At 52.6% G+C, this 12,518-nt stretch overlaps 2 protein-coding genes across 2 annotated transcripts; both read right to left on the reverse strand.

Moving 5' to 3' along the window:
• Window positions 1-445: 445 nt before the first annotated feature.
• Window positions 446-1,875, reverse strand: LOC123147555 (tryptamine hydroxycinnamoyltransferase 1-like). The gene is made up of 2 exons (XM_044566824.1): window positions 1,503-1,875; window positions 446-1,372 (listed from the first exon to the last, which is right to left on the reverse strand). The coding sequence occupies exons 1-2, from the start codon at window positions 1,872-1,874 to the stop codon at window positions 446-448; spliced, it is 1,299 nt and encodes a 432-aa protein (XP_044422759.1). The 5' UTR covers window position 1,875.
• Window positions 1,876-3,423: 1,548 nt separating this feature from the next.
• LOC123148399 (RING-H2 finger protein ATL39-like) lies at window positions 3,424-3,933 on the reverse strand. Its single transcript, XM_044567796.1, has one exon. It carries the CDS (start codon window positions 3,931-3,933, stop codon window positions 3,424-3,426), a length of 510 nt encoding a protein of 169 aa, XP_044423731.1.
• Between the last annotated feature and the right edge of the window lie 8,585 nt (window positions 3,934-12,518).

Genomic DNA, 12,518 nt, shown 5'->3' on the forward strand with positions numbered 1-12,518 from the left:
TGAACAAATGCACTCGCAACATATTTTGGAAAATAAAAGCATTGTTTGAAAATCCCTATTTTTTGAATTGTTTTTAAAACGACCATTTGTTTTGAAATTTCGAACATTTTCTAAAAGCAAGAACATCTTTTAGAAAATTAAGAACAACTTTCGATCATGTACTTAGCTTAAAAAAGGATAAAATAACATGTATCCTTTGCCGCTTTGTTTTTCTGTTTGCTGGTTTGTATGCTGTAATGTAATTCTAACCCGTTGATGACTTTATTAATTGAAAGCCAGACGTACTTGCGCCATCATTCTAAAAAAGAATGGTAAACATGTCTAATACTTTAGAGAGGACCATGAATGATATTAAAGGGCTTGCTAAACATTTTGCTATGATTGAAACTTTGTTAGATCTCAGTCAGCTGAGAAAACGGAGGCTATAATTTGCAGTCATCGCTCATCACTCAATGGAATAGCAAATCTTCTTGAAGGCTTCTACGTGCTCGTTGTCAAGAGCCACAAACAGATGGGCGCCACCCTTGGCTGCGCACGACGGCACCAAGATCATTACTCCATCGATGGGAAGGTCCGGCGGTAGGAAGGCGCACGGCGGCCCACCACCGAAGTCAAGGTTGTGAAAGCCAAACCCGAGCCAGCTATCCACCTCCAGATCAGGGCAGAACGCCGTGCCCAGCGTTGCCGCCGTGGATGCTAGTTTAACGTCGCGCTGCGCCTCCCCGAAGTCCACGAATGACTGGATGTACTCGTCATCCACGCGCGCAACGGCGTCGCGGATGACGCCGACCACGGCCGGGTAGCTGGAGGATAGGAGATCGCGGACCCGCATCCTCGGGAATGCCGAGAGGACCATGTTTCCGAAGAAGTCCATGGGCACCGGGGGCTTCTCCCGGCCCCGGCAGTTTACGGCGACCCTCACCTGCGTGAAATCATCCGGGGCCAGGTCGCGCGCCGCCGTGACCTTCTTCCATGCGTGCGCAAGGAGGCACTGGAACGTGCTGCATGAAAAGCCCACACGGGCCTTGAGCTCGGCGACGAACTCGCCCGGGAAGTGCACCGCCAGGTTCTTGATCCTGTCCAAGGGGAGCACTCTGTAGGAGCGGCTGGAGCTGTGCTTGCCCTTGAACTCGATGCTTCCGTGATCGAACACCGGCAAAGGCAGGCTGCGGGGTTTGTCGGTGGCCCCACGGTCAAGGAACGGCGACGGGAGGAGAGCGGAGTTAGTGCGGACGGCGGTGGCCCAGGAGGCGGAGAAGCCGCTCATGGACTGGCCATCGGCGACCTGGTGATGGCTGGCCATGCCGATTACAAGCCCACCGCACGTGTACCGCGTCAGCTGCACCTGGAAGACAGCCTCGTCCGCATGTTCCTGCACACGACCAAGAACTGCATGCTCGGCGACAGCGTTCGTGTCAACATGGATCATGTGCACCTTTGGAAATGGTGAACACTCTGTGCATGTCTCCCCTCCATCGACGATAGCTAGTACTACTAAGTACCTTCTTCGCTTTTGGGTATAGCTCGGCGATATGGGCGGAGGCGTCGTGCGCCAACGCCGTAGCGAGGTCCGCCCCGGCGGTAGCCTCAATGACTAGCACCCCGGCGTTATTGAGGTGGAGGCACTTCCTTCCGTGGTCGTCGATGGCGAACCTCCCTGCCAGGTGTGGGAAGCTTGCGACGGTGGCGAGCAGGCCGTCCTTGAGCGTGTTGTTGGTAGGCGCCGGCGAGCTCCACGCGAAGACCGTCGGGATGTACCCGTCGGTGGAGGCGCGGTCGAAGACGGTGATGGGAACCTTCTTGGCGCCGCCCCATGCAGACTCCGGTGAAGGCCTCAGCACTGCCTTCCGTGTGATCTCCACATTCACTGCCATGGTTGGTGGCTAGCTAGCTAGATGACGAAGAATTATACTGGCACGGCATGTGATCCCCCGTTCCTTGCGTGAGATTGCCGGTCCATATATTGTAGAAGAGGAGAGAAGTGTACATCGTAACTACTACTGTACTTTAATTAGCGACTCTCAACTTTGAAACCAAAGTTTATCTTGTAGTCTTTCTTTTCCTTTTATGACTTGGTTATTAAGCTATATGTTTTGTTTTTCATTTCAGTGGCCTACCTGCCTTCCATTAGGGAGAGAGACTACAATCAAGGTCCAAACAAATACACTACAAAATTCCACAATAATCAGAAAATACCGACCATCCAGATAAAGTACCATATTATTCCATGTAGTACGGTAGCAAATATTTTATTTCCTCATGAAATTACCAATATTGCATGTGCGGCTGTGCTGGCCACTTTGCTAGTTGGTTTAATAAAATGGGAGAGAGTGAGCAATTAGAAACGGCGGAGTTCCCACTTGGTTGCCCGGTTTGAACAGACGGCTTTGGTGGTCAGTCCATCCTCGATGTCGCCAATAAGTAACGTGCCAACAATTAATGAAGTGGCACACATATGTGTGCAGCCAATAGTAGCGGCCTTCGAGTACTTTTATATGCGAACGAAATGGGGCTCACGCCACAGGCAGCGGCCCCGCCTGCCTGAGGCCTAGCACCGCCACTGGGTGTGGCAGATCCGAGAGATGGATACCTTGACTTCGATGAGCTCGTCGCCAACCTCGATGCCAAGTCAGTCTGTTCCTGGCTGTGGCACGTGCTGCCGTGTTGTATATTACCGTCGTGGCCCCTCGATTTCAAGGTTGCTCACATACCACCACCGTACTGCTTGGAAGAAATTAATTGCTACCTCGATCATGGTTTATAAGGTTTATTATTATTGATGTCTTAACTAAATCAAACTTTTTGAAGAAAATTTTGGGAACAAACTTTTGAAATTATTCGTGATTATAGACAACAAATACGAGTAACCACACTATTAAATTTGTATCGCTAGCTATAGCATGAACTGTATGCTTTCATAATGTACTTATGGGTGTTATATTTTGATTTTTTTAGATCATATATTTTTATAATTCTAATATATATGCATGATCAAATCTTATAAAAACCAAGTTAAGACGAGAAATAAAGGCTTACAACTCCGGTGGATGGAGTAGTTGATAATAATTATATTGTTCCCTAGGGTTTGATTAGTCATGCACCCTATGGTTTCTTTTTTGAGGATGTGAGCCTATGATAACGTGTATAGCAATGCTTGAATTAACATATATCCTTTGATAACCACCATGTGATCCTGCGCTGGTTTTGATATTCTTAAACTTGGTCAAAATTAATGAAGCCTTTCTTTTCTTGTGAAAAAATATCTATGCGCACTATGAAACGGAACCAGTAATACAAGCACACTCGACGTCACAGGTACTCCTGTACACGCACTGTGGCCGCAGCCACGACCACACTATGGCTATTCTCCAGTCAGCGTCGCTAATCGATCCATCACTCTCGCTATTCTCCGGTCAGTGTGGTTCAATTCATCCGTTCTAAGGCAGGCGGCGTGCCTGCAACCACGCCAGGTGGTGGCGCCTCCGCCGCCGCTGTCGTGGCCGTGGTGGTGCCAGTGGTGCCGGCGCGGCACATGGGACAGGTGGAGTGCGCGCGCAGCCAGGCGTGGACACAGTCGGCGTGGAATAGATGCGCGCACTTGGGGAGCCGACGCAGCTTCTCGCCGGCCTCCACCTGGCCGAGGCACACCGCGCAGTCCATGGGCGCGGCCAGCGCGTCGGCCTGCTCGTACACGATCGCGGCGTCGCTCATGCCGGCCTCCTGGTCCTCCGCATCCGCACCCGCGTCCGCGCCGCCCTGACGGTGACAACGGCGGCGGCGGCAGGCGTAGGAGACGGTGAGGTAGAGGAGGATGGTGAGGATGCCGATGGCGAAGGAGAGCCCCGTGAGCAGCAGCCGCGAGCGGGTGCTGTACCTGGAGCTGTCCGCGACGGCGAGGTCCGCGAACACCCATGATGTGTCCGGCGCGCCCATGCTGCTGAAAGGTGAGAATGGCGTCGGAAGCTGTGGATCTGTGTTTGTTTACGTCGTGGTGCTGGTGCTGGGGCAAAGTGGCGCCGATGCAGTATATAAAGTGGCAGCCGTACCGGAGGCGGAATCAGGATTTCTCAAAGCCTAGGGCTAAAACTATCTGACTAAATATAACGTCAACTACCACGCACATCAATGTGTATTATAAGTATGCCACAAAATCACATTCAAAACAGAATGTAAATTAATTATTATCACAAGAGGAAATTCCATAAATCAAATAGTTTAACAAAGTGCATCATTGCAAACATGGTTTGGTACCAAATTAGTGAAGACTTGATTAATTCAAGGCCATTGTTCCTTCACCAGCAATAGTGGAAGGAACTGAGTTTGGCCTTGATTAATTCAAGGCCATTGTTCCATAAAATCAAGACACTGGACATAGACTAAATCAATTGTTCATATGACATATTATTCAATTGTTGACTGAAAGAAAGATTCAATTGTACGGTTCCTCTTCATCTTGTATTTCTAATTTTCTGACAACAATGAAATAAAATTGACTAGGTAAATATAACTCACTAAGTTTGGTTGATATAAAGGAATTAGGGAAAACAAAATTAGATGATACAGATTACAGATTACCTGTGTGTCCTGGGTGCGTGCACTGGAATTCAGAAACATATGGAGAAGAACAAGAGGCGGGCCGGTGGTCAGGACGCCGGACCCGGCGGCCGACGCGGCGGGGAATCGCCAACCGCGGGTTGATGAGGCGGCGGCGCAACGCTTGGGGCATTGGGCTCTCTGTTCGATCAACGCGAGGGTTTCTCTGTAGCCGGGATCAGGCGAGGGATGTTTTTTCTCTTTTTTTTCTTTTTTTAATAGTACAAGTATTTTTTTTCTTTTTTTGGGGGCAAAGCAAAGCTTTATAACTTAACGGCGTACGGGCAGGTCGCCCGAAACACAAACAGCCACTGAGGGCGGTACATTAGAGTCCTAGCTGATACTATCGTTCAGCGAACATAAGCGACCTACTTTAGCTAGTTCATGCGCTACAGAATTCGCGCTATGGCGACAAACACTTATTGACTGTTCAGAGAACCACATTTTGAGTTGGAATTTGATGTCCTCGATGATGGCCGCATGCCGTGAGGAGTCCGCCTTTGTGAGGTCCAGAGCTTCTAGAAGTAGTTGTGAGTCTGTTTCAAAAGTCACCCGGAGGGCACCCAGCTCAGCAGCCATTGCGACCGCTTCGGACATGGCTATTGCTTCTGCAGCAAACGGATCGGCGGTGTGCTCCGTACGGATGTTTCTCTTTCTCGATTGACTTGATTGACGACATATCAGAGATAGAAGCACCTCCCCTAAAAAAACCCTCCCCTAAAAAAGATAGAAGCGTCAACCGCGTACTCGGCGATTGGTTCCACATTCTGATCGATCGATTGAGTTGGGCTAATGGGCTGAAGGCTTGTACGTCTATGTGAAGCCTGGGGCTGGGCTTTCTATGCACCCCACATTCTGGTTTTTTTCTGCTATGAGTATAGGTGCTAGTTGGGCCACGCCTGGGGCTACAGCCCCAGTTGCCCCAGGCCCAGTTTCGCCCCTGAGCCGTACGTAGGGTATAGTGATGATCAGTGAGCTCCACTCGCGTCGCTCATGACGTGCCTCCCGATCGAGATATTTGTGGGGGATAAGGACACGCGCTCCCTCCCGAGACGTTTTGCATTGTGGTGGTGAGACCTGTGCATGCAACGTACCTATTCTCGATGGATGGTCTAAGTTAATCACCAGCCTGAGGCAAAGGTGTTAGAGACAGACTGATGCGCATCCGACCGACCTACCAGTAACCCGACCCATGCCCATCCCCCTCTCGCGACCCGCCTAGCCCCACCGCCGTCACCGCCCACCGCCGTCGCCGCACCCACCGCAGACCAAGCGAGCGCCGCGCGCTGTACTCCCGCTCCCTCCCCCATGCCAATCCTCGTCAGATCCATGGGGATCCCGCTGGGGGAGGGGAGGGGATATCGGGTGCCACTGCCATTCGTCTACCAGGCGCTCCCAGATCTGTTGCAACGGATCGATTCGGTCTCGCCGGAGATCCTCGCGACGACGAGGGAGAAGCGCTGGCGGGAGCGCGCGAGGAGGATCATGGACGACGCGCTCTCATGGTCCCAGTGCACCCGGGAGTGGAAGGAAGCAGAGGAAGATCTGGATCCAGAGGCTGGGGAGTTCTCGGTGGCCCGGAGATATGTACAGGTTTGCAAGGACCATGTCAATCGGGAGCTGCTGAATCTCGCCTGGCGCATCTACTTCGAGGGCACTTGGGAGGAGAAGCGCAGGATGCCGCACCCGAGGGAATCGCCATTGGAATTCGTCAGCTGGGCGAGGAGAGAGGCGCGTTCAGGAGATCCGCAGAGGGAGGAGCGGTGGAGCTGTATCCTCGGCTTGATGCCGGTCAGACCACCATCAGCCACGGAGCAGGTCGATCCCCTCCCCTATCTCTCGCCTCCGCCGGCCTCGGATTGAGGCAACAACTGTCGTGGTTCTAAGCCTGACAGTAGAGTGGGGGGTAGGTATGGAGAGGCAAGGTCCTAGCTATGGAGAGGTTGTAAGCACAAAGGATGTACGAGTTCAGGCCCTTCTCGGAAGAAGTAACAGCCCTACGTCTCGGAGCCCGGAGGCGGTCGAGTGGATTATGAGTGTATGAACTACAAGGTGCCGAACCCTTCTGCCTGTGGAGGGGGGTGGCTTATAAAGAGTGCGCCAGGACCCCAGCCAGCCCACGTAGGAGAGGGTTTAAGGTGAGTTAAGTCTGGGGCGTTACTGGTAACGCCCCACATAAAGGCCTTTACTATCATAAAGTCTACTTGATTACAGGCCGTTGCAGTGCAGAGTGCCTCTTGACCTCCTGGTGGTCGAGTGGGTCTTCGTGGTCGAGTCCTTCAGGCCAGTCGAGTGAATCCTCGTTGGTCGACTGGAAGGCGACCTCTTCTAAGGATGTCCTAGGGTAAGTTACTTTGATCGGGTCCATGACCCTACCCTAGGTACATAACCCCATCATTAGCCCCCGAATGGATTGAGGCTTCGAGTGAAGAAGGAGTTGATGTCGTTTCCGATTAACCTTTGCGCTCCGGTTGTGCGCTGTTCTGGACCAAAGAATCCCTTTGCCGACAGGAAACAACTTGCCTTCAGTCGACTTGATCCATTCTGTTTTTGCGTCGAGTGATCTTTCAGGCTTCGACAATCTCCGAGCGACGGATCGCCGGAAACACCGCGCCTGACAGACTGATTTGTTGCTCGCGGATTCCGCGGGATGCGAAATTTTGGGGCGCGCGCGAAGCGGGGCGGACCGCGGCGTTCGGATGGGACGGGGCATGGACGCCTCGATCTCCGCGCCGCCTTTTTCGCCACGTATCCCATCTGCATAACTGTTCAAGATATGATTAGATCGATCGGGCCCACCTGTCATCCACTCGGAAGGGACCTTATAAATGTGCCCGGCGAGGATTTCTGTGTTGCGCCTTAGCATTCTCCCCCTCTCTCTGCTTCCTTCCTCCCTGCTCAGCGTGCTCGCTCTCGCCCCCGCACCACTTCCCTTCGCGCATCTCACCGGCGACTATGGCCAAGGAGAAGATGGCGGCGCTGGAGCGTGCAAAGAAGGCGTCGGCGTCGGAGAAGGCGAAGGGGAGATCCACCAGCCGCAGAGGGTCCTCGTCCAGATCCCGCCTGCCGAAAGGCTGGGTCCAAGGAGACTGGATCCAGTCGACCATCACTGAGAATGACATTCTCGACATGGCCAACGAGGGCTTGATCCCCCACGGAGCTGCGAGGCTTCCGGGGAAGGAGTGGCAGCCTCAGCCAGAAGAGGGTGAGTGTGTGCTTTTGGCCACCCATGTGGATCGTGGGTTTTCCTTGCCGCCGAGTGTTTTCTTTCGTGGCTTCTTGAATTTCTTCGGAGCGCAGCTCCACCATTTTACCCCAAACTCCATTGCCTATCTTGCTGCGTTCGTGTCCATGTGTGAGGGTTTCTTGGGCTGTCGACCGCACTGGGGTTTGTTCAAGCATATATTCACGTGTCGCTCTCAGACCGTGAAGAAGGCGAGTCCAGGCGACGAAAAGACCCGAGTCGTCCAAATGTGTGGGGGTTTGGGCATCCAGGTGAGGAACAAGAGCACCTTTCCGCCCATGACCTTTCCCGAGTCAGTCAGAGATTGGCAGTCGACCTAGTTCTACTGCCGGGACCAGTCGACGCCGGGACAGTCGAGTGGACTCCCACAGTTTACCATGGACCGAGTGAACAAGCCCTCCTCTCTGAAGTTGATCCCGGAGGAGAAAGCTGATGTGAAGATGTTGATGGAGCGTGTGGTGTAGTTGGTTCGGGAGGGAGTGACGGGCATGGATCTCCTGGAGGTCTTCCTCAGGCGTCGCATCCAGCCCCTCCAGTTCCGGAGCCACTGCATGTGGTTGTACTGTGGGACCGAAAACGAGACTCGAGTCCATCCAGAAGCAGTCGACGATGCCACTCTGGAAAGATGGATGGTAGCCGTTACTGGAAACAAGGACAACCCACGCGGAGCCAGAAGGATTCCTCCACTCGACCACAACAGCGATCCAAACAAGGTACACTTGCTCTGCCCTCCACTGCGTTCTTGTCGCATTCATTTCTGTTTACCCTGCCGACTGGTCAACTGATCCTTGTCTTGATATCTGCTAGGCCCTCACCGAGCTGTACTCGATGCCCAATGGGGCACAAACTCCGACTGAGGAGGGTGAGGCGAGTGGGGGCGAGAGCCAGGACGAGGAGGAATGGGACTCGGACGTTGCAGGGGACGACGACGACGATGATGATGACGACGGCGATGATGATGACGCCGAAGACGAGGAGGAAGAGGAGGAGGTCGTGCCACCGCGCTCGGAAAGGCGGTCGAAGCTCGTCCATGACCCTTCGACTGAACGTGGCAAGGGGGTTGCGACGCAGTCGACCAAGCGCCCTAGGACCATTTCTCCAGCGCCGACTGAAAAGGCGCCGAAGCAGCCTAGGGGGGCTCCGCCAAAGCCGACCAAGCTCCTGCCGAAGATGAAGGTGTCCATCCCCACCATATCAGGGTAATTGTGTCGTTTGAGTCTTCTCATTTTGTGTGAACTTTATCTCTGGTCGACGCTGAAGTTAGTCGACTGATCCTTTGGAGTTGCGGTGCTGCTACTTCTGAGACCTCGGCCCGGGCTGATGACCACGAGATGGAGGATGCAGCAACTTCGAACCCAGGTACTGTATTCTTAACACCGTTCTTAGTCGACTGACTCGCGATCTCTGATCCTGATTCTTCTCCGCAGCTCCACCCAACACTGTTATCAATCTCCCTGACGACGACGAGGATGAAGAACCACTGGCACGCAGGAGGAGTCGGAAAGCGTCCGCCAGTAAGGTGCTTCAGGATGTGACGGCGCCTGAGATTCTGACTGTGGAGGAAGAGAACACCACTCGACACACGGTGTCCTTCGCAAATCCACTGACGAGTGCCCAGCAGCCCTCTCTCTTCACGACGCACCACGTCCCAGAGGACCAAGCTGGCGCAGCGAAGGAGGCAATACGCCAGGCGGGACTCATGATGGAGCAGCTGAAGACCATCCGGGACGCGAGCTAGGCAGCTTATGACGCCAGTTCTGCCCTCCAAAGCAATGTCCAGGTCAGTCGACCGCTGTTTGTTCTGTTGGATATGCTACCAAAAACTTTTCTTTTCTGGAATTCATAGTAGTCACCCACTGGGTGTGTCGAATAAACTCCGTGTTAGCGGGGGCACGCTGAGTGCACCCGCTGGGTGTAGTCCCCAAGGCTAAGGTCGACTGCTGGCAGTCGGCCTTAGGCTTTATGATGTCGATCTTTCTGTCAGTCGACTGGTCGACTGGATTTCACAAACCGGTGGGGGCACGCTGAGTGCACCCACTGGGTGTAGTCCCCGAGACTGTGATCGAGTGCTTGCAGTTGATCACAGTCTTAGAGAATGCACCTCGCATTTTTTTTTTGGGATCGACTGGTCGACTTTGTCTTCATCGGGATTAGTGGGGGCACGCTGAGTGCACCCACTGGGTGTAGTCCCCGAGACTACGGTCGAATGCTTGTATTCGGCTGTAGTCTTAGAAACGTGTGTTTTTCGCTTTTTCACTCGGAAGTGAATTATTTTTGACATTTAGTCGATTGGTTCTTCGCAGAACTCTTGTGATCTTGTGGCTCGCTACTCAGAGCTGGAACAAAAACATACTCAAGTCGAGCTGAGCTTGAAGCTGGTTCAAGAGAAACTGACAAAGGCAAAGGAGGAGACCGAAGGTATGTTTGGTGAGACCCTGACGACTGCTTTTCCCCTTGCTTGTTTCAAAATCTGATCTTGCTGTAATTTGCAGGTAAGGTAAGGGAGGCCCAGCAGAAGAAAGACCTTGAGCTAGCTGAGAAGATCAAGCTTGCTGACGAGAAGTTAGCTTCAGTCACCAAGCTCGAACAAGACAATACCAATCTGAAAGTTGCTCTTGGGATTGCCAACAAGGAGGTCAGTCGACTGAAAACTGATAAAGCTGCCCTGACCGACCAAATCAGCAAATTGACTGAGAAGAAAACTGAACTGGAGGTCTTCCTTAGTGGCCTTGCCAAGAAGCTGTTTCTTATGCTTGAAGGTAAACCTCCATGTTTGGCAAATATTTCCAATTGTGGCTTTTTCCATTCGACTATCCCCTTGACTTAGTGATCATCCTTGCAGAATTTTGTCAAAACTTTGAAGAAGAAACCAGCCGACTGGAGCCAAACCTCGACCCCGTCAATTCTCCGGTGAACGACGAAGTTGCCATGGATGTTTTCCGACTGGAGTCTCGTGTTGCAGCTGTCGTGGACTATCTCGCAAGGCTGAAGGCCGCCACATCTCGCATCGACTCGACGCTCTGGCCTGAGGAGACACTTCAGAATGACCTTGAGTCACTGATGGCCCGCTTGAACACGATCCCTGGTCGAGTGCAGGAGTGGAAGAAGTCCTCGGCTCGGTGTGGTGCAGATGTCGCTCTGTGTCTGGCCCGAGTCCACTGCAAAGATGCGCGATAAGAGAAGCTGGCGGCCCTTCGGGTGGCCAATACCAAGAAGCACGACTTCAGGTCTTTTATGGAAACTTTCCTTGCAGCTGCCACTCGGATCGCCGACGGGATTGACCTTGATGAATTTGTTGCACCTTCCAGCCCTCCACAGGAGGGGTAAAAAACTTCTTCTGGCTCGACGCTTTAAATTTGCCTCGGTATGCCGAGTGGAATTGTAACCGACAAACCTTAACAGGCTTGACGCCTGAGCACTTTCGGTTCCTTTAGATGTCGATTCAAACTTGGATTTGGTGCTTGAATACGATTGCCTTCGGCTCGGAATGTCTTTTGCAGGTTCAAAGCAAGGTGCCTGTACTGCAATCGACTTATTCTTTAGTCCACTTAGGCGAGCACTGGGCTGCAGCTAAGCCCTCGAGTGAGAGGGTTGCTCTTCACTCGGTAGGATTTTTATACCTTAGGCGAGCATAGGGCTGCAGCTAAGCCTCCGAGTGAGAGGGTTGGCTTACCACTCGGTAGGATTTTGATAAACTTAGGCGAGCACATGGCTGCAGCTAAGCCCCCGAGTGAGAGGATTGCTCTTCACTCGGTAGGATTTTGATAACTTAGGCGAGCACGAGGCTGCAGCTAAGCCTCCGAGTTGAAGGCTGGCTTACCACTCGGTAGGATTTTTATAACTTAGGCGAGCGCGAGGCTGCAGCTAAACCTCCGAGTGAGAGGGTTGCTCTTCACTCCGTAGGATTTTTATAACTTAGGAGAGCACGAGGCTGCAGCTAAGCCTCCGAGTGAGAGGGTTGCTCTTCACTCGGTAGGATTTTTATAACTTAGGCGAGCACGAGGCTGCAGCTAAGCCTCCGAGTGGAAGGCTGGCTTACCACTCGGTAGGATTTTTATAACTTAGGCGAGTGCTTGGACTGCAGCTAAGCCCCCGAGTGAGAGGGTTGCTCTTCACTTGGTAGGATTTTTATAACTTAGGCGAGCACGAGGCTGCAGCTAAGCCTCCGAGTGAGAGGGTTGCTCTTCACTCGGTAGGATTTTTATAACTTAGGCGAGTGCTTGGACTGCAGCTAAGCCCCCGAGTGAGAGGGTTGCTCTTCACTCGGTAGGATTTTTATAACTTAGGCGAGCACGAGGCTGCAGCTAAGCCTCCGAGTGAGAGCGTTGCTCTTCACTCGGTAGGATTTTTATAACTTAGGCGAGTGCTTGGACTGCAGCTAAGCCCCCGAGTGAGAGGGTTGCTCTTCACTCGGTAGGATTTTTATAACTTAGGCGAGCACGAGGTTGCAGCTAAGCCTCCGAGTGAGAGGGTTGCTCTTCACTCGGTAGGATTTTTATAACTTAGGCGAGCACGAGGCTGCAGCTAAGCCTCCGAGTGGAAGGCTGGCTTACCACTCGGTAGGATTTTGATAACTTAGGCGAAACGGATTCGCAGCTAAGCCTCCGAGTGGGAGTCTGGCTCACCACTCGGTAGGATTTTTACAAACTTAGGCGAAACGGATTCGCAGCTAAGTCACCCA

Source organism: Triticum aestivum, chromosome 7A, assembly GCF_018294505.1.
Source record: "Triticum aestivum cultivar Chinese Spring chromosome 7A, IWGSC CS RefSeq v2.1, whole genome shotgun sequence".
NCBI lineage: Eukaryota > Viridiplantae > Streptophyta > Magnoliopsida > Poales > Poaceae > Triticum > Triticum aestivum.